Raw genomic sequence first — 26,014 nt, 5'->3', positions numbered from 1 at the left:
CCCACTAACCCTCATTTGTCCTATGATTGTAGACATTAACTATCCATTTCGTCTTGAACACAGACTTGCCATGCTTAAGATGTAAGGACTGTTTTAGATATCTTGACAGATTAAAGAAATTGGGGAGTTTTGTGGATAGATATTTATGGTTTTTAATTTTATATCCCCTAGGCATATATACAGAAAGTGGAAATGCAGGTCATGCTTGACTTGGAACAGAAATTAGTGGATTCTAAAAATTGCCTTGCTTTCCTGATAGAGTGTGCAAACTTTTCACCAGCTGATATTCGACTGAATAATAGTGTCTTTCAGTGGTATGCACGAATGTCAGACATTTTTGAAGAACACAGAAAGATAATTAAAGAAAAGACAGAGCAATTTCAAGAGGGACTCAAGGTTAGTAATGAAAACATTTTTAAAATCTTTGTGTTATTTTAATATTTTAAATAACATAGTTGACGTAAATTGATGGGCATAATCTTTTAAAATTTATTATACTCCTTTTAAAAACAATGCAACATTAATTACATTACATAAACATAGTGTAACCCTTCTGCTGGGTAGGCCTGGCAGTAACCAGGGCTGGGTTCAATATCTTGGGGCCATCACGCATAGAACCGGCTTGAGCCCCCACCCAGTAATCTGGGAAATTCACGCACCCCTGGGCGCCTCTGAGAGGCAATGCTTCCCCACTCGCAAGCACTGAGTCTGAGCGTAGGAAAGAAACATTTAATGAAACAGAAAGAGAAGTCATATGGCATTAACTTGAGGGAAAATACCACAAACAGAGTTCATAACCCCTAAACATGAGCCAAGCCCTCACCCCAGCCAAGAATCGCCCAAAGTCCAAAAAATCCGACACCCCAAAGGTCTCTGCCCCTGGTCCGTGCCACCCAGAGTCCCAAAGTTCACCCGCAGGGTTTCACCTCCCAACCCGGGTAGAAATGGGGGTTGGGGAATAGATAGGGGGCACCTTATACGGAACTCCGCCACACTCCACCAGCTGTCTCGTTCCTCGCCTCTGGACGCTCCACTGGGCACCTGCCGCTGCTCCACGCCACACCGCTGATGGCCGCTCCTCGCCTGCTGCCACTCCACACCACTGATGGCCACTCCTCGCCTGCCACCACTCCATGCCACTGAAGGCTGCTCCTCGCCTGCCACCGCTCCACACCACGCCACTGGTTGCCGCTACTTCACTGGTGCAACAGGTCTGGCACTCAGCCAAACCAGTGATTTCAGCTCTCAGTGATTTCAACTCTTTAACCACCAGCTGGACTGGCAAATGAATCCAGCTTTCACTGGACTAGCAAAAGAAAAAACTCCTCAGGGAGTCTGCTTTAGGTCTGTCTTTAAAACAAAGGGGGAAGGGTGCAGGTTGGGCCAGTCTTATAGCTCACACCTGGCAGGTGTGAAGCAGGTTGACTCAAACCCTTTAACCCTTTCCCCCAGCTCTGTCTACTCAACTCTGGAAGGGGGGAGGCTTGTTCTTCCGAGACCTCTTACCATGATGGTGGTGTCTCTCCTGCAAGCACTGGTGGCATGTTTTACAATTCCCACATTTAGGGGTAGCATAATTAGTTACCCCCACAACAGTCCCAAATTATATACAATTCTGCACATTCCATTCCAGCAATGACCCTCCATCAGCCCTGACTGAATGGCATTTACATAGCCACACCTTGGATTCTCTCCTGAGCAGTATTTACATGTCAATAGTTAACAGTTAATTACCTTGCAGAGCTAAACAATTGTAGTGGGCACACCCACCCCTCCTTTTAGCTGGCTGATAGCAAGCAGCAGTTCAGCCCCTGCTTACATCAGCATACATCACATATCAGAATATATAACATTAACTAATATGTATTGATTTCTTCTTCATTTGGTTGCACATATCATGAATGACTTATGCAATGGAAGCCATATTTTACAATTTGGGCCCAATCCTGAACACCTTCTTTGTACAGAATCTCCATGTTGATGGGAGTTATATGTATGAAATTTTTAACGACATAATCCTGCAAACACTTGTGCATCTGCTTAATTTAAATTATGTAAGAATCCCTACTGATGACAACAGTAATATGCCAGATCTAATATAAAGATAATGTCATTCTGGCAAGAAAGTTATCTGCATTCACGAACAAATTGAATATTGCTTCTAGGATAAGAACAAAAGAATGGCCATACTGGGTCAGACCAAAGGTCCATCTAGCCCAGTATCCTGTCTGCTGACAGTGGCCAATGCCAGGTGCCTTAGAGAGGGTGGACCGAAGACAATGATCAAGTGATTTGTCTCCTGCCATCCATCTCGAGCCTTTGACAAACAGAGGCCAGGGACACGATTCCTTACCCCCTGGCTAATAGCCTTTTATGGACCTAACCTCCATGAATTTATCTACCTCTTTTTTAAACTCTGTTATAGTCCTAGCCTTCACAGCCTCCTCTGGCAAGGAGTTCCACAGGTTGACAACACGCTGTGTGAAGAAGAACTTTCTTTTGTTAGTTTTAAACCTGCAACCCATTAATTTCATTTGGTGTCCTCTAGTTCTTATATTATGGGAACAAGTAAATAACTTTTCTTTATTCATCCTCTCCACACCACTCATGATTTTATAGACCTCTTTCATATCCCCCCTAAGTCTCCTCTTTTCTAAACTGAAAAGTCCCAGTCTCTTAGGCTTCTCTTCATATGGGACCTGTTTCAAACCTCTAATCATTTTAGTTTTCCTTTTCTGAACCTTTTCTAATGCCAAAATAACTTTTTTGAGGTGAGGAGACCACATCTGTACACAGTATTCAAGATGTGGATGTACCATAGTTTTATATAGGGGCAGTAAGATATTCTTTGTCTTATTTTCTATCCCTTTTTAAATAATTCCTAACATTCTATTTGCTTTTTTGACTGCGACTGCACAGTGCGTGGATGTTTTCAGAGAACTATCCATGATAACTCCAAGATTTCTTTCCGGATTGGTTGTAGCTAAATTAGCCCCCATCATATCGCATGTCCAGTTGGGGTTATTTTTCCCAATGTGCATTACTTTACAGGCAGTCCCCGGGTTACGTACAAGATAGGGACTGTAGGTTTGTTCTTAAGTTGAATCTGTATGTAAGTCGGAACTGGCGTCCAGATTCAGCCGCTGCTGAAACTGACCGCCAGTTCTGACTTACATACAGATTCAACTTAAGAACCCCAAGTCAGCTGCTGCTGAAACTGATGAGCGCTGATTCCAGGAAGCCCGGGGCAGAGCAACTCTGCCTCGGGCTTCCTGTAGTCAGCGCTGGTCAGTTTCAGCAGCGGCTGACTTGGGGATGCCTGGGGCAGAGCAACTGGGGTGCTGCTGGGTTGCTCCAGTAGCACCCCTCGGCGCTACTGGACCAACCCAGCAGCACCCCAGCTGCTCTGCCCCAGGTGTCCTGATTCAGCCACTGCTGAAACTGACCAGCAGCGGCTGAATCAGGACCTGGGGCAGAGCAGCTGGGATGCTGCCGGGTTGGTCCAGTAGTGCCCAGAGCGGGTGCTGCAGGACCAATCCGCAGCGCCCCAGCTGCTCTGCTCCAGGGTCCAAAACAAAAGCCTGGTCTGCTGGGGATAGGGGGGCACACTATCCGTGCCCCCCCCCCCAGCAGACCAGGGACACGGGGAGCAGAGCAGCAGCGGCAGCGGGGTGCCGCGCCTCTGAGGCTTTGCTCTGGCAAAGTCTCAGAGGCGCGGGACCCCTCCCCCCCGTGGCTGTGGCTTCAGTCCCGGTGCCTGTGGTCTGCTGGGGACCGTCCCCAGCAGACCACAGGCACCAGGACCCAAGCGGCAGCAGTGGCGGTTCCCGCGCTTCTGAGGCTTTGCTCTGGCAAAGCCTCAGAAGCACGGGAACCCGCCCACGGCTGCGGCTTCAGTCCCGGTGCCTGTGGTCTGCTGGGGACGGTCTCCAGCAGACCAGGGGAACCGGAGCAGCTTACGAACGGGGCTTTCTCGCCCCGGAGCTCGCAGGTAGCAATCCGCTACCTCGACCTCCGGGGCGAGAAAGCCCCGTTCGTAAGTGCGGATCCGACGTAAGTCGGATCCGCGTAAGTCGGGGACTGCCTGTACACTTATCCACATTAAATTTCATTTGCCATTTTGTTGCCCAATCACTTAGTTTGGTGAGATCTTTTTGAAGTTCTTCACAGTCTGCTTTTGTCTTGACTGTCTTGAACAGTTTAGTATTGTCCACAAACTTTGCCACTTCACTGCTTACCCCTTTCTCTAGATCATTTATGAATAAGTTGAACAGGATTGGTCCTAGGACTGCCCCTTGGGGAACACCAATAATTACCCCCCTCCATTCTGAACATTTACCATTTATTCCTACCCTTTGTTTCCTGTCTTTTAACCAGTTCTCAATCCATGAAAGGCTCTTCCCTCTTATCCCATGACAACCTAATTTACACAATTTTAAAATAATTAATTATAATTTTAAAATAATAAAAAAATCAGTTATTTTACATGTAATATTTTATTTATGTATAATATTTTTATACAGTTGACAAGGTTTTTGTACGGCATCATAATAACTATAACCAGATACCACAAAATGTTACTCATTACAGTAGTCCATTTGACTTCAGTATCTAGTAAACCAACATCTGGATCACAAACTGAATTCAGTGGGAGTACTTACAGAATTTGCATTACCTGGTGCAAATTCTTAGACTTGGTGACCCCTAGCTGGAATCTAGATGGAATTAGAAAGATTTATTATATTGGTATAGGGCATATATTGTGTTTTTAAAAAATTAAGAAAATGGTAATTAGTCAGAAGGCAGCATAGGTTATCTCTTTCTTTATATAAAAAAAATTTCCTGCCATTCAACAGAATGATGTCATTGTATCATCAGCATCCACATGCTGTTGTCTGCCTCCGCCTCCATCCTCAGCTGCTTGCTGTGACCAGCCTCAGCACTGTCCCCTTTGGGCATGGGCTGCTCCAGCTCCAGCTCTTGCTTCACACCCCAGAAGGCTGCGCTGCTGGGGAGGAGCTGCTGCTGTTGCTGTTAACACTGGGTCCCCACCGCCATCAGAGTCCAATTCCCTGGCTGCTCCCTGGGGGAGCCACCACCACAGCTGCACACAGTGAGAGGGTTCCCACCTGGCATGATCGCCTGGTGGCATGGGTGTGGGAGCAGGCTGCAGGAGCGTGGAAGCAGCAGAGACCATCCTGCAGCGGCCGTTTCACCAAGCTACTCGGGCACTGACTCAGGCCTGCCATAGGGAGGAGGCTGTGGTGGCATCAGCCAAGGACTGGGGGAGAGAAAGGGCTGAAGCCCCTTGGCTTTCTCCGGAAACACCTGCTAGGGAGCCGAGGCAGTGTGACTCTGCTTGGCAAGCTTCAGGAATAGGGAGGGTGGGGCCACATGTATGGCAGAGGGTATTTGGAGCCTGGCTGCCCAGAGAAGGTGAGAGTCTGGGGCAGGGTTGCTATAACCCCAGCACAGGCATGCGTGCCCCTGCTGTGTTTGGTGCTCCCTGTACCCTAACTCCTCTCACCCAAGCCCTGGAGCGATGGTGAATCTGTGCCTGCCTTAGGTACCCAGGGGGAGTTTTAATTGTGTCTGCAGCAGGACGGGCTCAGCATATGAGAAACAGGTGCCCCAATGTGCAACAATGTGGGCTCGCTTATGCATTGGTATGTGTAGTGTTGGCTGCTCCAGAGGGCTGTCTGCTGGCAGCATGATGCAGTCCCAATCTGTTCAGTCTCTCTTCGCACATAACCTTTCTGGGTCTCAAATCATTTTCACTGCCTGGCTTGCAAATCTCTCCATGACTTTTACATCTTTTTGGAGGTAGGGTGACCAAAAGTGAGCACAGCCAGCACTACAGATGAGGGCAAACTCTCAACTTATAGAATGGCATGAAAATTCAGGATCTCAATTAATCATAGTTAACTCAAGCGGTTAATGAAAAACAAATTACCTAGATTTTAAAAAGCAGCAGTAGGCAGTGCCTGAGCTACAGTGCTGGAAACCACATGAAAGAAAGTAAGTGGCCCCCACCTCCCTATGTTGAGACCCTGCACTCCCAGCCTGCTCACTCATACCTCCCCAAGCTGAGACCCCACATCCCCAGCCCCCTCACTCACCACCTTGCTGAAACCCTGCACCCGCAGCCCCCTCACACATTGCCCTGCCGAGACCCTGCACCCTGCCCCATTCACTCACCCCCTCCACTGAGACCCCGCACTCCTACCCACTCACTTATGCATTGCCAAGGTCCTACACCCTAGCCCCCTCACAAACCACCTGACTGAAACCCCGCACCTCCAGCCCCCTCATTCACCTCCTCTACCGAGATCTTGCACCCCAACCCCACTCACTCATCCCCTCCACTGAGATCCCACAACTCTACCTCTCTCGCTTACCACCTTGGTGAGACCCCCTTCACACACCGCCTTGCTAAGACCCTGTACCCTCAGACCCCTCACGCATCCCCTCCACTGAAACCCTGCACCCTCAGCCCCTCACTCATCCCTTCCATTGAGACCCGACAGCCTCAGCCTGCTCCTGCACCTTCTGCCCTAGCCTGACACCCTTCCCTCAGCCCACTCCTGCACCCTCCTCCCTGACCAGAAACCTACCCCCAGAGAGAGAGGTGTTGGTGACCATAGCTCTCAAGTTCTATGGCTGTGAAAGCCATCAGAGAGAGGTGGTTGGCACTCTTAGGGTATGTCTATACTACCCTCCTAGTTCGAACTAGGAGGGTAATGTAGGCATACCGCACTTGCAAATGAAGCCCAGGATTTGAATTTCCCGGGCTTCATTTGCATAAGCGGGGAGCCGCCATTTTTAAAACCCGGCTGGTTCGAACCTCGTGCAGCGCGGCTACATGGGGCTCGAACTAGGTAGTTCGGACTAGGATTCCTATTCCGAACTACCGGTACACCTCGTGGCAACAACGAGGTGTACCAGTAGTTCGGAATAGGAATCCTAGTCCGAACTACCTCGTTCGTGCCACGTGTAGCCGCGCTGCACGAGGTTCGAACCAGCCGGGTTTTAAAAATGGCGGCTCCCCGCTTATGCAAATGAAGCCCGGGAAATTCAAATCCCAGGCTTCATTTGCAAGTGCGGTATGCCTACATTACCCCGCTAGTTCGAACTAGCGGGGTAGTGTAGACATACCCTTAGTGAGCAGGGGGCACAGCCTCCTCATTGATCTTATATAATTTGATATTCTATCTCAGGAACTGACCTATACTGATATTTTAACTTAACATACACCAAGGCTTAGATTTTAAAGGTATTTAGGTGTTCTCCATTCAGCATAGCAAGGCCTAAGTGACTTACACAATTAAGTCCCACTTTCATAAGGAACCAAGGCACTTAATATTTAAGTGCTATTGACTTTCAGTTGATTTTCAGTGGGACTTAGGAGCCTAAGTGTTTACATCACTTTTGAAAAATGGGACTTAGGCATAAAAGTTGCTTAAATATTGCAATGCTGTGTTGAGCAGAAACTAAATATATATATATTTTTAAATCTGGGCCCAAGTCTATGTTGTAGTGCTGTACATGGGGGTCATAGTGATGTAATTCTTCTTGAATCCATATATAACCACATTGTCATTTTATTAGGTACGTTGTGAACGATTTGTTGAAGAACTGGAGAGTTACTCTAAGCAAGTAGAAGAATTTTACACATTTGGAGACCTTCTGGAAGTCAACAGATATCTAAAAAAAGCTCAGGCACTGAACGCAAAGCTAGATTTGGCTGCTGATAAGGTATGGATTTCAGATTTGTCCTAAATATAAATGGATAAATTTGTATAAAATCTAAAGCTTTGACAGTGAAATAGTTACTGACAGGTAGTACAAATTATTGCTAATTCAACGACTGCTTAATTCTGTAAGGGTATGTCTACACTGCCACCCTAGTTCAAACTAGGGTGGCTAATGTGGGCATTCGAACTTGAAAATGAAGCCCGGGATTTAAATATCCTGGGCTTCATTTGCATGTTCTCTGGGCGGGCACCATTTTTAAATGCCCATAGTTTGAACTACCTGACCGCGGCTACACGTGGCATGGACTAGGTATTTCGAATTAAAGCTCCTAATTTGAACTACCTAGTCCATGCCGCATGTAGCCACGGGCAGGTAGTTCGAACTATGGGCATTTAAAAATGGCGCCCACCCGGGAACATGCAAAAGAAGCCCGGGATATTTAAATCCTGGGCTTCATTTGGAAGTTCGAATGCCTACAACAGCCACCCTAGTAAGAACTAGGGTGGCAGTGTAGACATACCCTAAGACTGTATTTTGGGACATTGAGTATCATGGTCTGCTCTCATTAAAGCCAATGGCAAAATGTTTATTCACTTAATTGGGAACAGAATTGAACCTTAGATTCCTGATTAAAAGACCACTGAAGTTAGTAGAAAAACTATGGGCTTGAGCTTTTGGATAATGACAATAGTGAGAAAGAAACATTGTAGTGTCCTGATAGCATTCTTCTTGGTTTAGTTTTTGACCTATGCCAAGTTCTCATCTGTGCCAAACAAAAGTAACTATATGTCATTATTATGGCTTCCCTGATCTTGTGCTTTAGAAGGGCTGAAATAGCCCTCAGTATAATCTAGAGCAGCTTAAAAATTGATCTTTAAAGGCTCTCTAAAGTTGCTCACATTAAACAGTCTTCTGAGGCTCAGATGGAGTGCTCTGTACTCTAAGCCTTGCCTTTCCCTGCCTCTTCTTGTTCTCTGACATATCCCCAAGATATTGCCAGTATGAAACCCTTCCAGAACTGGAGAAATGCAAAGCTTGAGCTGACAGTCTCATTTTAAAAGAGAGGAGGCTGTTAGCAGAGTATTTTCTTTGAAAGGTATTTGACCCTGGGACTTGTTCGCTCTTTAATCTTGCATGTAAGTCTGAATTTGTTAACATTAGAGCATATTTCAGTGTTCATCTGTTTTTGTGAACTACTGATGGTGATGGTTGAGAGAGGCGTAAGGTTGCTTGTTGCTAATTTATACTATGCTTTTGTTTATATAGGTAAGTATGTCCTTGTATTTTTGATTTTTTTAAATTGCTTCTGTGTTATCTTAAATCTTTATAATATACAGTTAGGTTATGTCTACACAGCAACATTATTTTGAAATAACTAGTGTTATTTCAAAATAATTTTGTCCACGTCTACACAGCAGGCAATTATTTTGAAATAATGTCAAAATCCTGTCAAGCTGGAGGACTTCTTACTCCGACTCCTATAACCCTCATTGTACGAGGAGTAAGAGAAGTCAGAGGAAGAGAGCTCTATTTCGAAATAAATGTCGTGTAGATGCTTCTAATTTAGAAATAAGCTATTTCAAAATAAGTTACACAATTGATGTAGCTCAATTTGCATAGCTTATTTAGAGTTAAGCCCTGCTGTGTAGACGCACCCTTAAATGTTTTCAATTAGTATATGTGTATAAATATTAAGGCTAGTAGATGTGGACAAATTGTCTATTTTTCATACTTCACTTTTGCATCTGCAGATTGATCAGTTTAATGCAGAAGAAGAGGCCTTTGGATGGCTAGCTTCTCAGTACCCTCAGCGTAAAAAAATCCAAGACATTCTTAACCCATATTTTCGTCTCTATGAAATGACTGTAGAGTTCAGTACCAAACACAGAAACTGGATGGAGGGATCATTCACAAAGGTGAATCCAGACCAAGTAGAGGTAGATGTGGGGAATTATTGGCGTGGATTATATAAACTAGAAAAAACCTTCCATGATTCCCCAAATGCATTATTAATTACAACAAAGATTAGAGCAAAAGTGGAAGAATTCAAAGAACACCTTCCTTTAGTCCAGGTGATTTGTAACCCTGGTTTGCAAGAACGGCACTGGGCAGCCATGTCAGAAATTGTTGGCTTTTCACTGAAACCTTCAGAAGACTCAACTGTTTCTTTATATATTGATATGCAACTTGAGCCATTCTTGGAAAAATTTGAGGCTATTAGTGAAGCAGCCAGCAAAGAACATTCACTTGAGAAAGCCATGATGAAAATGATATCTGAATGGGATACAATGGAATTTATCCTCCTTTCCTATAGAGAAACAGGAACCTATATTTTGTCATCAGTGGATGATATTCAGATGTTATTAGATGACCACATTGTCAAAACACAAACCATGAGAGGATCTCCATTCATTAAGCCTTATGAAAAACAAATAAGGTAAATGTTTTTTATTAATAGAAAGCATCAGTGATTTTAACAAGTAAAATATGAGTTATTCTCCTTAATCTAAAGTTCTGATTGAAATAGAATATTTGTGTGTTTTGGTAATCCTCTCTAATATGGTTGGCAATCTCATTTTCAAAGGGCTAAAAGCATTTACTGGTATCAGTATTTAGTTCCACATAGCTGATTTTTATTTTGAATGAAAATGAGGGAACTGATTTACCACCTGACAGCTGGTGAACATTTTTAGTATGCTCATTTAGGATGCACATGCTGTGCTGACAAATGTACATGGTATAGCCTTGAATTCCATTTATTTCAACAGAATGATAATAAATAATAGCAGCATAATTGGGGAAGTAGTGAGCCAGTGGGAAAAGGGTTATCTTTACCTAAATTGTAATCTTTCTGAATGTTAAAAATATTGAAGTCAATAACTCTTCCATAAAGGGAATGAAGCAAATGAAAAGTTAAAATGTGTAAAAATGATTCTTCTTCAGGTGATGTCCCTGTGGGTGCTCCACATAAGGTGACGGTTCATCCCTGGAGCTACAGAGTTGGAGCTTTTTCATAGCAGTTAGCAGTCGGGCCGCGCATGTGCAGAAAAGCGGTTCATGCTGCTGGCGGTCAAACGCCTTGCGTGCAGCCCAACTCCCCCACTTCAGTTCCTTTTCTACTGTCCTTGGTTGCAGACGGAGCTCTCCTGCTGCTTCAGGCATTCCTCTCCTCATAGAAACTTTCACTATGAGGGGTAAGCAGTGAGGTGGTAAAGTTTGCGGATGATACCAAACTGTTTAGGATAGTCAAGACAGAAGCAGACTGTGAGGGACTCCAAAAAGAGCTCACCAAACTGAGTGATTGGGTAACAAAATGGCAAATGAAATTGAATGTGGATAAGTGTAAAGTAATGCACATCGGGAAAAATAACCCCAACTATACGTACAGTATGATGGGGGCTAATGTGGTTGTGACAAATCAGGAAAGAGATCTTGGAGTTATCGTGGACAGTTCTCTGAAAACTTCCACACAGTGTGCAGCGGCGGTCAAAAAGGCAAATAGGATGCTAGGAATTATTAAAGCAAAATGCAGGACAATGTAGCACTTTAAAGACTAACAAGATGGTTTATTAGATGATGAGCTTTCGTGGGCCAGACCCACTTCCTCAGATCAAATAGTGGAAGAAAGTAGTCACAACCATATATACCAAAGGATACAATTAAAAAAATGAACACATATGAAAAGGACAAATCACATTTCAGAACAGGAGGGGGATGCGGAGGGAGGGGGGGGGGAAGGAAGGAAGGTAAGTGTCTGTGAATTGATGATATTAGAGGTGGGGAGAGTGGGATGTTTGTGAGTTAATGGTATTAGAGGTGATAATTGGGGAAGCTATCTTGGTAATGGGTAAGATAGCTTGAGTGTTTGTTCATTCCTTTTTGGAGAGTGTCGAATTTTAACATGAATGACAGTTCAGAGGATTCCCTTTCAAGTGCAGATGTAAAAGGTCTTTGTAGCAGAATGCAGGTGGTTAAGTCATTGAGAGGGTGTCCTTTCTGGTTAAAATGGCTAGGACTATAACAGAGTTTAAAGAGAAGCTAGATAATTTCATGGAGGTTAGGTCCATAAAAGGCTATTAGCCAGGAGATAGAAATGGTGTCCCTGGCCTCTGTTTGTCAGAGGCTGGAGAGGAATGGCAGGAGACAAATCGCTTGATCATTGTCTTTGGTCCATTCTCTCTGGGGCACCTGGGCTAAATGGACCTTTGGACTGACCCAGTACGGCCGTTCTTATGTTCTTATGTTTCACTTTCCTGCTGACCTTATAACTTCAGGGTATGTCTACAGTAGCCACCCTAGTTCGGACTGGGTGGCTAGTGTAGACATGCAATGAGGAGTAACGGTAGTTTGAATTAGGAGCTTTAGTTCGAACTACCTAGCCCATGCCGCGTGTAGCCGCAGGCAAGTAGTTCGAACTACTGGGCATTTTAAAATGCGGCACCCGGGAACATGCAAATGAAGCCCGGGATGTTTAAATCCCTGGCTTCATTTGCAAGTTCGAATGACTACATTAGCCACCCCAGTCCGAACTAGGGTGGCTAGTATAGATATACCCTCATTTAGTTACAAATTACTTTCTGTTACATTCTTGCCACTCTAGTACCCGCCCCCAAAAAAGGAACAAGATGAGCTGTTCCCTTAAAAAAAACCCCACAAAACAACCCCCCCAACTTAAGAAGATAGAAAGCTTTTACTACACAAGCTTGCCGATGGTTTAAACAAGAACCCCCTGCCTCAGCCCTCAGCCTCAAATGCTAATGGCTCCCGGTATGCTGGGCTCTCAGGGCTTTAAAAAGTGCTGCACCTGTAACGACTCTATGCCGGCCTCTGATGGCCACAGCTGCTGCATATGATTTCTGGGGAAGTTGCACACACCACAAAAGTGCAATCATTGCCACAGTTTGACTGCCAGGGTGAGAAGGGATCCAGAGCTTAGGCTCCGCATCACCGTCCTTGAGAAGGCTTTACAACCTGCAGAGAGACCTCCATTTAATCATGTGGCAGACCCTCCAAAATACAGATTTGCCTTCCCAACCCCACAGAGGCATCAGAAGAGGAGGATCTCACCAGCTAGATTGCTGCTGCACCATCTATTCTCCAGAGTGACCAGCGGAGATGTGTCAGGAACCGCCGGCACTGTGGTGCTGAGATCAGCCTCCAATGATGTGGCTGCGGCACCCAGCCTGACCATGGCACCTGCGCGCTCCTCCTCTGCTCCGGGGAAAATGCATCGACAAGCCCCAATGTCGAAACAATCGCTTCAATGCACAGTACTGGTGAAGGACGCGGAACCGGCTTCAAAGTGGCCCCGCAAATTCCTGGCACTTCCTCCAGCGTGACAACTTCTCCGATGCCTCCCTCCATGGAGGCTATTGTCAGTGTGCAGCCAGCCCAGGCTGACTCCATAGTATCAGTTAAAAACAAGAAAGATTTAATGGAAACTGAAAGTCCTGAAGCTGAGCGCCACTTCCGGGCGTTCCGGAAGTGCGCTGGCTGCTCCCCTCCCTCAGGTCTGTGGCATGCCGGAACTTGCAGGGGTGGAGAGTCCCCAGAGGAGGCATGCGCCGAGGCTTTCCTCCTCTGCGGGAAAGGGAGTTGGCCCCGGAGGAGGTGCGCTCTGGGGCTTCCCTCTTCTGTGCGGGGGGGAGGGGTGAGGAGTCCTGGGAGGAGGCTAGTGCAGGGGACTCCTTGCCCCCACTGGCACCCTGTCCCCTGTGGCAGAACCCTGTCCCCTCCCCCCTGGCACCTCATCCCCTCTCTCCTGTTCCCCACTGGCACCCTGTCCTCTGCTGCAGAACCCTGTCCCCTCCCCCTGGCACCTATCCCCTCTCTCCTGTTCCCCACTGGCACCCTGTCCTCTGCTGCAGAACCCTGTCCCCTCCCCCCGGCACCCCGTCCCCTCTCTCCTGTTCCCCACTGGCACCCTGTCCTCTGCTGCAGAACCCTGTCCCCTCCCCCCAGCACCCCGTCCCCTCTCTCCTGTTCCCCACTGGCACCCTGTCCTCTGCTGCAGAACCCTGTCCCCTCCCCCCGGCACCCCGTCCCCTCTCTCCTGTTCCCCACTGGCACCCTGTCCTCTGCTGCAGAACCCTGTCCCCTCCCCCCAGCACCCCGTCCCCTCTCTCCTGTTCCCCACTGGCACCCTGTCCTCTGCTGCAGAACCCTGTCCCCTCCCCCCGGCACCCCGTCCCCTCTCTCCTGTTCCCCACTGGCACCCTGTCCTCTGCTGCAGAACCCTGTCCCCTCCCCCTGGCACCTCATCCCCTCTCTCCTGTTCCCCACTGGCACCCTGTCCTCTGCTGCAGAACCCTGTCCCCTCCCCCCGGCACCCCGTCCCCTCTCTCCTGTTCCCCACTGGCACCCTGTCCTCTGCTGCAGAACCCTGTCCCCTCCCCCCAGCACCCCGTCCCCTCTCTCCTGTTCCCCACTGGCACCCTGTCCTCTGCTGCAGAACCCTGTCCCCTCCCCCCGGCACCCCGTCCCCTCTCTCCTGTTCCCCACTGGCACCCTGTCCTCTGCTGCAGAACCCTGTCCCCTCCCCCTGGCACCTCATCCCCTCTCTCCTGTTCCCCACTGGCACCCTGTCCTCTGCTGCAGAACCCTGTCCCCTCTCCCCGGCACCTCATCCCCTCTCTCCTGTTCCCCACTGGCACCCTGTCCTCTGCTGCAGAACCCTGTCCCCTCCCCCCGGCACCCCGTCCCCTCTCTCCTGTTCCCCACTGGCACCCTGTCCTCTGCTGCAGAACCCTGTCCCCTCCCCCTGGCACCTCATCCCCTCTCTCCTGTTCCCCACTGGCACCCTGTCCTCTGCTGCAGAACCCTGTCCCCTCCCCCTGGCACCCCGTCCCCTCTCTCCTGTTCCCCACTGGCACCCTGTCCTCTGCTGCAGAACCCTGTCCCCTCCCCCCGGCACCCCGTCCCCTCTCTCCTGTTCCCCACTGGCACCCTGTCCTCTGCTGCAGAACCCTGCCCCTACCCCAGCACCCTTTCCTCTGCTCCCACTGGTACCCTGTCCCCTGCTGCAGAACTCTGACCCCTCCCCAGCACTCTGTCCCCTGCCCCAGCACCCACTAGCACCCTTCCCCAGTACCATTTCCCCTGTTCCCGGCAGCACAGTTGGGGCCACATTAGTGAGGCTTGAGGGGTTTTGGGGAGGAGTTTTTTTTTGCATCTCCCTTGTGTGGCCCCAACTGACTTTTCTGTGGGTCAGTGACCCCCTGACTCAAAACAGGTTCCCTGCCCTTCTCATAAATAAAGACAATGCAGAAACTTTTTGTGTTTGACATAGTACTTTATTTAAAAATGAAGCCTGGCCAACAAACCCCCAATTGGGGCCAAGCCCCTATCTGGCCGCAGCATTATAACACTCCTGCACCTTCCCAGACCCTAGATCTGAGCCTATCAGACACTGGAACCCCCTGCCCTGGGCTCCTCACATACCTCAGCCCAAATTCCTGCACCCTCACAGCCACAAGCCTGTGGCTTGCTTAGTACTGCAACCCTCCATCTGACCCCAACAGTCCCCAGCCTGGAGCCCCCTCCCCGACCCAGGATCCCCTTCTCTACCTCCTCCTGCATCCAAGTTTACGCCCAGATCTTGCTCTTCTCACCCCTTCCCACACCCAAATCTCCCATTCCCACCACAGAGCCCACACATCCTGTCTCAACCCAGTGAGGGTACGGCTAGACTGCAGGAGTTTTTCCAGGATTCCAGAGATATCCTGGAAAAACTCTTCCACATCCAGGGATGCATTTGTTCTTCTGCTTTTTTTAGTGGAAGAGCAAACATGCTCTTTTGGTAACCCCTATATTCCTCGTGGAACGAGGAATAAGGGGGATTCCAAAAGAAGGGTTTTTTCTAACATTTGGTCCAGTCTAGACAGGCCAAATGTCGGAAAAACCTCTTCCTACATAAGAATTGGGGAAAAAAGTGGCAGTGTAGAGTTTATAAGGGCTGGAGATAGCAAGTGATGGAGAGGAGGAGAATAGAGAGGGCAGAGCTTCTAGGAAGGGGTGGGGTCTTGGGGGAAGGATGGGGTAGTAGATCTTTGCTTGTTCTGAGATTTTAAAAGTGATCTTCGGTGTAAAAAGGTTGGAGACCACTTACAGGGGCACCCCGGGGTGACTGAGTATGAACAGAGGAGCATGTTCTTCTCATAGCATTCATCCCCCACCATGTTCCGACAATACCATCGCTACAGGGTACACCCGTTTCACATTCAGTTGCATCCTGACTGGCACTACCCACCTCCACACTACCTGCCACAGTAGACACCCTGGGAAAAAAATACCGGGCCTCAGTGTGGCTGCCGGGAGGGGAGCTGGGCGGCTTGGAAGGAGGTGTGTGTGTGGAGGGCTGCTGACTGGCATCTGCCTAGGTAAGTGCCTCCCAGCCAGAGCCTGTCTCTGGCACTCCTTGCCAACTACTTGCACCAGGCCACCACCCAAACTCTCTGTACCCTTTTCCCCGAGGTCACAACTCCTTTCCAGAACCTCTCCTACACCCTTCCCCTAGGCCAGAATCCTCTCCTGCATCCCCACTCCCTCCAAGACTCTGCACCCTAAGCCTCTGCCCCAGATCCCAACCCCCTCCTTCTCCCACACTCCCTCTCAGACTCCACACCCCTTCCTGCACCCAATCTCCTACCCCAACCTCCTTTCTGCACCCAACCTCTGTCCCAGACCCCAAACCCTCTCGGTAGAAATGTGGCCCTAAACCACTTGCCAAAATCTTGGAGTGGCTCCCCATTAAAAATTATTGCCCACCCTTAACCTAGATTCTCATCTAGGGTCTGATTCAAAGCTTACTCAGATCAATGGAAATATTCCAATGGATTTGGATCAGTTAGAAGCCAACCTACACTACTTGAATTATTTCAGTGTAATCAGTATTGGACTCATGTTTAGGATCCATGTCACAAATAATTAATTATTGGAAACTGTATGTCAGTATTTACACACCCATTTTGACCAAAGATACATCCTTAATGCTTATTAACACATACTCTCCAGTCTGCTTGCAAAGGTATTATATGGGAAGTGAGGAATAAGGATCTGTGTTTTAAAGAGCTCTTGTAGTTTTGGAGAACAAGTTACCTTAATTTATCCTTATCAGGAAGAAAAACTAATGATATTGGAAAGTACTTAATACGTTGAAGTTATTATTTATGTGGTCCAGTTCCTGTTCAATTAGTATGTATTTTGTACAGAAGACTTTCTAAGTAAAAAAATATACTGTTAGGATTAATGCAGTGCTTGAATCAATGCTTTCTGTTTTATAGGGAGTGGGAAGGAAAGCTGTTGTTGGTACAGGAAATCCTGGATGAGTGGCTAAAGGTTCAAGCTACTTGGCTGTATTTGGAGCCAATTTTCAGCTCTCCTGACATTATGGCTCAAATGCCCGAGGAAGGTAGGCGATTCACCACTGTGGACAAAACGTGGAAAGATCTAATGAAATCTGTCTTGCAGGTGAGAACAACTCTCTTAAGGGAAAGTGGGTGTATTTGTAGTATGCATCAGAAAATTGTTTATGGTAAGGTAAAAATGTGTTCTGTATATTTCCTACTAACTGTTTTCCTTATTCTTTTAAAAAAAATGTTGATTATCGAACCTATTTCAGCTACATAGATGGACAGTATATAAACAAGTAAAATTAAACAGTTTAAACAGCAGTTAAACAAAATAATTTAAAAAACAATTCACTTCTTTCAGCACTAAAGATTGACTGCAATACCATTCCTAAGGCTTTGTCTACACTGGCACATGCAAAGTGCTGGCTGTTACAGTACCCCTCACAGAGCACAGCAGTGAAAACACTATTGGATGTCCACACTGTGAGCCACCAGTGCAGTAATGTGACCACAATTATGACACTTGCAGCACTTTTCAGATTGGTACACTCTGGGCATCTAGCTTAAGAGCACCTCTTCCTCTTCTGCTGCAGAGTTTTGTGGGAAGGTGGAGGGGGGGTGCAGGGCATTCTGGGTCCTGTCCTAATGTCTTGTGGTGCATCATTTCACATCGCAGCAACCCCTGTGCTTCTGTCCACATTTGGCACCATTTTTCAATTACTCTTGTTGCTGCATATGCTGCCTCCTTGGTCTACGGGAATGGATCCACAGCTGTTGATGAAAATGCTGATAGGTCTCACTAACACATCACAAATTATGTTATTCCTGAAGTTGCAGAGATGATGAGGAGTCTATGCAGCATTCACACTACATAAGATTTCTTATGGCATTCACGAAGGTGCTGACCACAGTGGAATGCCACTTTTGGGATTAGGAAACAAGCACTGAGTTGTGGGATCACATTGTCATGAAAGCCTGGAATGATGAGCAGTGGCTGCAGAACTTTTGGATGAGGAAAGCCACTTTCATGGGACTGTGTGCTGAGCTTGCCCCTACCCTGGAACACAAGATCATGGGAATGAAAGCTGCCCTGCCAGTGGAGAAGTTGTGATTGCTCTGTGGAAGCTTGTTACTCCAGGTAGCTTTTCCTCGGTCACCAATCGCTTTGGAGTGAGAAAATTGACCGTTGGACTCATGCTGATGGAAGTATGCAGGACCATCAGTCATATGCTGCTCCGGAAGGCCGTGATTTTGTTAAACGTGTGAAATTGTGTATGGCTTTGCATGAATAGGCTTCCCAAACGGTGGTGGGGTGATAGATGGCACACACATTCCAATTCTTGCATCAGACAACCTAGCCTCTGTGTACATTCACCAGAAAGGGTATTTCTCCATGGTTCTTCAGGTGCTTGTGAATTACCATGGGCAAGATCCCTTATGCCTCAAAAAGGAGGTATACAGGATCTTGCGCAAAAGGGTTTTTTTTGCGCAAAATGGTCCCATCTCCTTTTTTTTGCTCAAAAACCTCTTCTGCAAAAAGAATCAGAAGAGACTATGCAAATGAGAGCATGAGAAATGCTAATGAGCGCTTTAGTTGCATTGCCTCTGCAAATAAATTCCTTCAGTGTAGACGTAGCCCTGGTGTCCAAATTGCATTGGCAATGAGGAAGGAGTGTAACAGGTGAGGGGAAAACACTTTTGAAACACTGGTGCGGGGTCAACTCTATCAAGACACAATTGCAGCATGTTATATCATTGTTAACATTAAACACAGCACTGCCCCAACCCCGTGGAAACACTTGTTCTGTTCATATACCTAGCACTTCCTGACTGTCCCAGAGTGAGCACAAATAAGATACAGGAACCCCACAATGGTGAGCTCACCACGAGGGCTGGAGAAACATCTTGGTGCAGCGGGGCAAGGGAATGGATAGGGGAATCCCTTAGTGTAGCAGGGCAGGGATTCTTATTTGTGCCGGGGAGCAGGAATTTTCATTTGTGCATGGCCATACTGTACTCTGGAGAGGTGTGACTTGGAGAGAGCACTGCACAGGAACCCGATAGTTAGTAATGGCCACTCATTTCCATAGGCTGCATTCATCCTAGAAAACATTTCACTGTGTAGAGTGAGCAGGGAAGCAAAGGATGGTCTTTTACTAGACTGCTAGTTTGGACCGTACATGGTTTGTCTTTGCACAGTGATGGTTTCTCACCCACTGATGACACAGTGGTGAGGAAATGTCAGCCTCCAGGGGTCAAAGACCACATTTGCTGTGCCAGCAAATTTGTGGAGATGCATGGCACAACAGCCACATGACACTTTCAGCGAGATCTGTGCGGCAGATTACCATAAAATAAGATTTCCATCAATGATCTATTCATCCATCTGACTGCCACTGTGCTGGTAGCAGCAACACACAGAACCAAGCCTCCTTCCTGTAACCCGCCCACTCCCGGCAACTCATTTGAGTGCTTCCTGAGACCTAACTCACCAGGTGCACCATCACAGCCTCTGAGGGCTGTGAGTGCTTTTTCTTATTGCTGATACAAAATAGCCAGTGAGTGCAGGGGTGGGCTTCTGGTAATGATTTCCTGAACAGTCCAGTGGATGGGACAGGGTCTGTCGGGGAGTCATAGTGGATAAGAAGCTAAATATGAATCAACAGTGTAACACTGTTGTGAAAAAAAGAAAACATTATTGTGGGATGTACTAAGAGGAGTGTTGTAGGCAAGATGCAAGAAGTAATTCTTCTGCTCTGTTCCACAGTGATTAGGCCTTAACTGGAATATTATGTCCAGAACTGGGTTCCTTATTTAAGGAAAGATGTGGACAATTGGAGAAAGTCCAGAGAACAGCAAAAATGACCTACATGGGTTGAAAAAAAATCAGATTTGTTTACTCTGAAGATGACAAGACTGAGAGGGGACATGAGAAGAGTTTTCAAATACATTAAATCTTGTTACAAGAATGAGGAAGGTCAATTATTTTTGTTTACCTCTGAGTAAAGAACAAGAAGCAATCGGTTTAAATTTCAGCAAGCATGGTTTAGGTTGGACATTAGGAAAATGTTTCTGTCAGGTGGTTTATCATTGAATTAATTTGAATTAATTGTCTATGGAGGTTGTGGACTCTCCATCATTGGACATTTTTAAGAACAGGTTAGACAAACATCTGCCAGGGATGGTCTAGATCAGGGCTACTCAACTTTGTAAGTTGTGGGGGCCACAATGATACAGCACATGCTGAGGGCTGCAACTTAAGTGTGGTTGCATACACATGCAAATGCATGTACAAATATATGCAAATAGCTTCTTTCATACTGACAGGCATGAATACAAAGATTAAACTGGTGCCAGACCCAAATGTGCCAGACCCAAATGTGGCCAGAGTGAGCCAGTCAGCACCAATCAGGTTCTGCCCACAAGACTGAACAACCAGCACTTTCCACAATGCCCCAGCGCTCCTGGTACCTTCTTCCTGGGGGCTAGAAACACTGGCACCCTGTAACCATCTGTTCCGGGCAGCCCATCTGCTTGTGTCTTTCACTGCTCACCTGACCTGGGAGACACCTTGCCATTGTGGAGCGTGTTCCCAGTGAAGGCCACGTGGAAAGGATCCCATCCGTGGGACAGATAGTCTTGCCATGAATGCAGGAGACTGGACCTGATGACCTCTCAAGGTTCATTTGGGTTCTTTAATTCTATGATAACTCATTGTACCATTTAGTATTCAAACCTTTCTGAAGTGTCGCTATAATTAAACAGTTCAGAGGGGTAGCTGAGTTAGTCTGTAACAGGAAAAACTTAAAAAACAACAAATAGACTAGTAGCACCTTAAAGACTAACAAAACATCTAGATGATATCATAAGCTTTCGTGGGCGCAACCCAGTTTTCAGAGGAAACAGAAAGGAATTATTTTCCTGAAGATGGCAGTCTGTGTCCAGAAATGATTTTATGATATACATGAAGGCACTTCCACGATGAATATGAATGTTTTTTCTTATCTCCCAATACTAAACTTGACTCTGCTCTTTACTTTTTTGCCTTTAGATGCTTTCGTTATAAAATGTATGTGAAATGTAATATAACTGTTTTTTAATTTGCCTAATAGATTATGCATAAGATTATGCATATCATTTAATCAAGGCATATGAGAATGAAATTACTTTGTGATTTAATTTCTATATTTCATAAATGAAATAATTACAAAAGAGTTAATTTTTTGTGGAGAAGAACTTCAAGATTCTGCTAAAGCATCTGAGACAAAGCCTATGGCAGATTGAAAATAATTTATTGGAACTACAGTTTTTGGTATATGATTATTGTAACAGTTTGTTTACATACACTATATGTAGCTTAAACATTATATTTGCAATACAGTTTCTTTTCCTTCAAGTGATCAAACAGGTGACACTGATTATTTGACTATGTGAGGAAAAATGGCACTCTCATTCCTGATGCTTTCCTCAGAACTGTAGATAGGAAATCCAGGTTAAAAATTAAAATGTTTATTTTTTTATCTTATTTTTCATGTGTGAAAATGAGGTATCTAAAATTAACCAGGTAAAATCTCCCTTCTCACATTTGGCAACATTTAGTTTTGAATTGCAGGATCAAATGTACTCAGAAAAATTGCTGATGATGTACATACTAAGAAAGAAAACTAAAGATTTTATTCTTTGACATTTTCTAGGGTGTACAGTAATATGCACTTTAAATGCTTTTTTAAATAAAACCAGTTATTAGCTGTGTGTCAGTTTTGACAGATCAGTTTATCTTTATATGGTAGAAAAGCATAAATACCTATTTAATTCAGTTTTTATTATGTTTGGTATAATTAAGGGTGCAAATGACAGAATGCTAAATAATGTTAGGATTTTTTTTTTTGGCTCATGTAAGTATACTTCATTTGCAGAAGAATATTTTGATCAGGTATTAGGTTTGTGCTCTTTCTAACAAAATCAATTACATGACCAACTAATTCTGTTTCATAGGTAGGTAGACTGCAGGTACTCAAATGTTTGGTCAAAATAATTGCTAACTTGAATGGGGTAATTTTAATACTTTTTAATTATATTTTTAATTTGCTTTTAAAGACTTGTATTTGGTGAGTAAAGTATAATAAGATTTTTTGGCTTATACATTGACCATAAGACTTATTAAAAGACAGATTTTGATACACAAGCAACTTCACCTTCTCTGCAATTAGTATGACATTCATTAAAACTAACATGTCTGCAAAACTTCTAATTTTCTTTCAATTATGGTAAATTAGGTACCTCATTTTTAGATAATTATAATATCTCTGTTAAACAGTTGAATTCATTTCATTTGCTGAAATTCTGGATTAATTTTGATAAAATTACTGATGTGAATTATTTTTTCTTTTACAGAACAAAAATATAATAAAAAATCCAGTTTATATTCAGTAATGACTCTTGCTACACATTACAGAATGTGGAAAAAAAATATTTCCCTTTCTTCTATATTTTAAAAACCCAACAGTACCCTTTAATATAGAATGGTGATCAAGTCTGTTATTCTAAATCTGACATTTAAAGTAATGATCTTTCACAAGTAGGAAAACACGTGCCACCCATCCACAGCATCCCCATCTCAATATTTCTGATAGAGTGTATGTAAGATTTTTGTTAGAGAAGAAACAGGCGACCCAGGAGTGGATGGAGTAAATGGACCTCTTTATTGCAGCTGCTCATTCCCTTTGGACCTCCATCACAGAGTTCAGAGTGAGCACTAATTTGGCACCAGTTGCACTTTTTTATTTATTTTAGTATGTTAATTTACACTTTTATTACTATTTCCCTTAAATTCTTATTTAGTAATGTTAACTCCTATGCAATAAATATTAACAGGCAGGAGATGAATATTATTATACCCACCCTAATTACTGTTTATAGACTTTTTAATTAAATTAACACTTTTTTACTCTACAAACTTTCTGAGTCAGCGGGTTACAGAGATTACAAAGGATATGACATTGAAAATATTTTTACATAGAAATAAGAGTAAGTAAGAGACACAATAAAGAAGAGCAGCTGCTTATTTCTTTTACTAGGCTGCAAGAATGGAGGGAAAGAGCATATTTATAAATCAGAAAAAGTAATAGATGCTTTGGTCAGACCTTTTATCTATTTTTTCAGACTGCAAGAACAGAGGGGGAAAAAAACACGTTGTCAGGGCTGTTCCCCACTCTGGCACTTTGAGTGCAGAAAGTGAGGTCCCGCAAGAGAGCTTCAAAACATTGCTTCTACAGGCACAAATTAAAAAAACCTTCCCCCCAGAATAATAATACACAGATTTTGGGGAATCGCTGCCACTGTGAAGTGCTTTTTTATTCCTAAAAATCAGGGGTTAACATTTGAAAGCACCTCAAAGGATACCTGAAGTTATTTTGCCCCCAAAAAACTTGACAAAAGAAAAGAGAAAAACAAGTTTCAGTCTCTGGTAGATGACCCCTCAGTCAGAAGCATGCAGATACACACAGACAGACCTTCCAGGACACAAGAATCAAATCATGACCTTACAAAAAAGTGATTTTTATTACAAAACAAAGGATAAACTTGCAGAAACATACTTGGTTGCTAGATAGTGATAGAAATGTAGCCGTGTTAGTCTGGGGTAGTTGAAGCAAAATGCAGGACAAATGTCTTCCACTATTTGATCTGAGGAAGTGGGTCTGGCCCACGAAAGCTCATCATCTAATAAACCATCTTGTTAGTCTTTAAAGTGCTACATTGTCCTGCATTTTGCTGGTTGCTAGATGTTAGAGCAACTAAGGAAAACAAATTAAAACACAGAGAAAATCTTTAGGAACAATGCTTAGATGGTAATTTGGGAGGTGAGGCATAGACTCACACTGAGCAATTCAAACCAAACCACAAAATAAAGAAAAATTACCATGAATGTGACTGGATTCACTTTTCCCTTTTACTTACTTCCAATTTTCTCTTTGTTCAGTCCACTTCCATGCCCTCAATTCCTTGGAAGCATAATAGTCCTGCCTGGATTTAAATCATTCTGTGTGTCTCAACTCCTGGTTTAACTCTCCCACACAAAGAAAGCAGTCAGGGAACCTATATCCAATTCTAATTTCAACCATCTATCTCGACTGGTTCTCCCGGACCCCGGCCAACACCTTTGCTAGCCACTGTGTTTAACCCCTTAGTCACCAGATGCTAGTCAGCACTCCCCCTGTCCATTACATATGTTCAAAGGACAATACCTGCTCTGGCCAGACCCCTACCACTAATGTATAGCCATCCCAGACCCCTATTAATTCTTCAGACCCCAATAGGTTTTACACAAGGGAGAAAGGAATTCTGACCTGGGAGGAAACCATGAAATTTGACTATCCCCTTAGAAAGGGTGTGATAGGATTCCTGGTATGCAATCTGGACTGTGGGACTGCTGAACCCTCTCTACCACCAGCCTGGGATATCCCTGTCACACTGTGATGCTGTTGTCAAGCTACAAATCTCTGATTGGCATTACACTTATACAGGCATCCACAAACAGGAACACATACAAATGTGCAACCTGAATGCTCTCCTAATCACTTATGAACTAACAATTCAGTGGCTTCAGCCAATTCCCCCCCCCCCAGTCCTAGTCTTGCACTCCAGAACTTTATTGTCTTGCACTGGCCAGAAGCCTGGCCAATACAAGTTCGTTATTCAGTTTTCTATTTGCTCAATGGGGAATGGACAAATACTAATCTTTGTTAACTATGCTGAGATTGCCCAAGCAATTCAACTAAAACACACTCTTTTAGGTGAAACCTAAAACATCTTTATTTACTATGGAAAGATGAATTTTAAGTGCTTATAAATAGTAAACATAGAGTAAAGTTGGTTACCTAAGGAATAAAAATAAATCCGCAGATTAAGTTCTACAATCTAAACAGGATTTGAATCTCACCTGTCTATGCTAGGAAATTATTTTGAAATAATGAAATTTGACATAACTCCCGATTTAACAGAATCAAAATAGTGTGTCCCCACTATGGGAAAGCATTGAAATTAGTCAGAATTATTTTGAAATAGTGCATCCACGCTGATTGGAGCCTACCTTGGACTTAGAGCCTCTGGAAGCAGTTTAAGGAGGGCACCAGGATGGTGGAAATGTTCTGTGACTGCTTGATCAATCCCCTTTTGCGGGACACAAAAGGAATGCATTTTGTTCTGGTTGCCCTTGCAGATGCCACAGCTCTTACACCATGGAGCCAAAGATGCTGCAAAGCAGTGGTAGGCATATGGGTCTTGTGCTGCACCTCATGGTGCAGTTTGTCCAGATCGCTCGCATGCTGCTCCAGCAGGACGAAGACCAGCCCAGACAGCAGGCTTAGCTTCCTACTGTGTCCCCCACACACCAGGTCTGGCACTGGCGGTGTCCCACAGAGAGAGAACTTCTATATCTGCACAAGGTGGTGTTGGAGGAGCTGTGTATGAGCACTAGATACCACTTGTCAGAGAGATTGCTACTGGGTTCCCCTCCTTTTCTTTCCCCCAGCAGGATCTCATGCATGGGATCAATGCCTTCTGCGTTGCCATGCTTGACCTGAAGCAAATGCTGCCTGAGTGCAGGCATGACCTGTGCCATGTGCAGAACTGCTGTATGGTTCCATGATCTCAGATTCCTTGGTGGTGGCTTGCTGTGGGAAGGTGTCCCAACACAGAGGCTGGAATCCTGCCTCTCATAATCAAAGAGAATGGGAGGGAGGTGAACAGCCCCCCTCCCAGGATGGCATCCAGCTGTTCATAATAATAGTGGCAGCTGTGTGGTGCCACCCCGGAATATCCACTCTGCTCCCTGGCCTTATTGTAGGCCTGCTGGAGCAACTTGATCTTCATCCAGATCTGGTCCAGGGTTCGGTTGTAGCCTTTGTCGG

The 26,014-nt window shown here is 45.3% G+C and overlaps 1 protein-coding gene across 3 annotated transcripts in view; it reads left to right on the top strand.

The window, feature by feature from the left end:
* DNAH7 (dynein axonemal heavy chain 7) overlaps window positions 1–26,014 on the top strand; it is a 239,243-nt gene that overhangs the window by 52,480 nt on the left and 160,749 nt on the right. For all 3 annotated transcript variants that reach the window (XM_075934215.2, XM_075934214.2, XM_025182029.3), the window contains 4 exons: window positions 172–396; window positions 7,609–7,755; window positions 9,507–10,192; window positions 17,037–17,223. In XM_075934215.2, the coding sequence (XP_075790330.2) occupies window positions 172–396; window positions 7,609–7,755; window positions 9,507–10,192; window positions 17,037–17,223 (1,245 nt within the window). The remainder of the gene's footprint in view (window positions 1–171; window positions 397–7,608; window positions 7,756–9,506; window positions 10,193–17,036; window positions 17,224–26,014) is intronic.

The sequence above is a fragment of the Pelodiscus sinensis genome, chromosome 7 (assembly GCF_052426305.1).
Source record: "Pelodiscus sinensis isolate ZL-2025 chromosome 7, ASM5242630v1, whole genome shotgun sequence".
In the NCBI taxonomy this organism is placed as follows: Eukaryota; Metazoa; Chordata; order Testudines; family Trionychidae; genus Pelodiscus; species Pelodiscus sinensis.
Note: the sequence above shows the minus strand (reverse complement) of the source record. Positions and strands in the feature narration are given on the sequence as shown.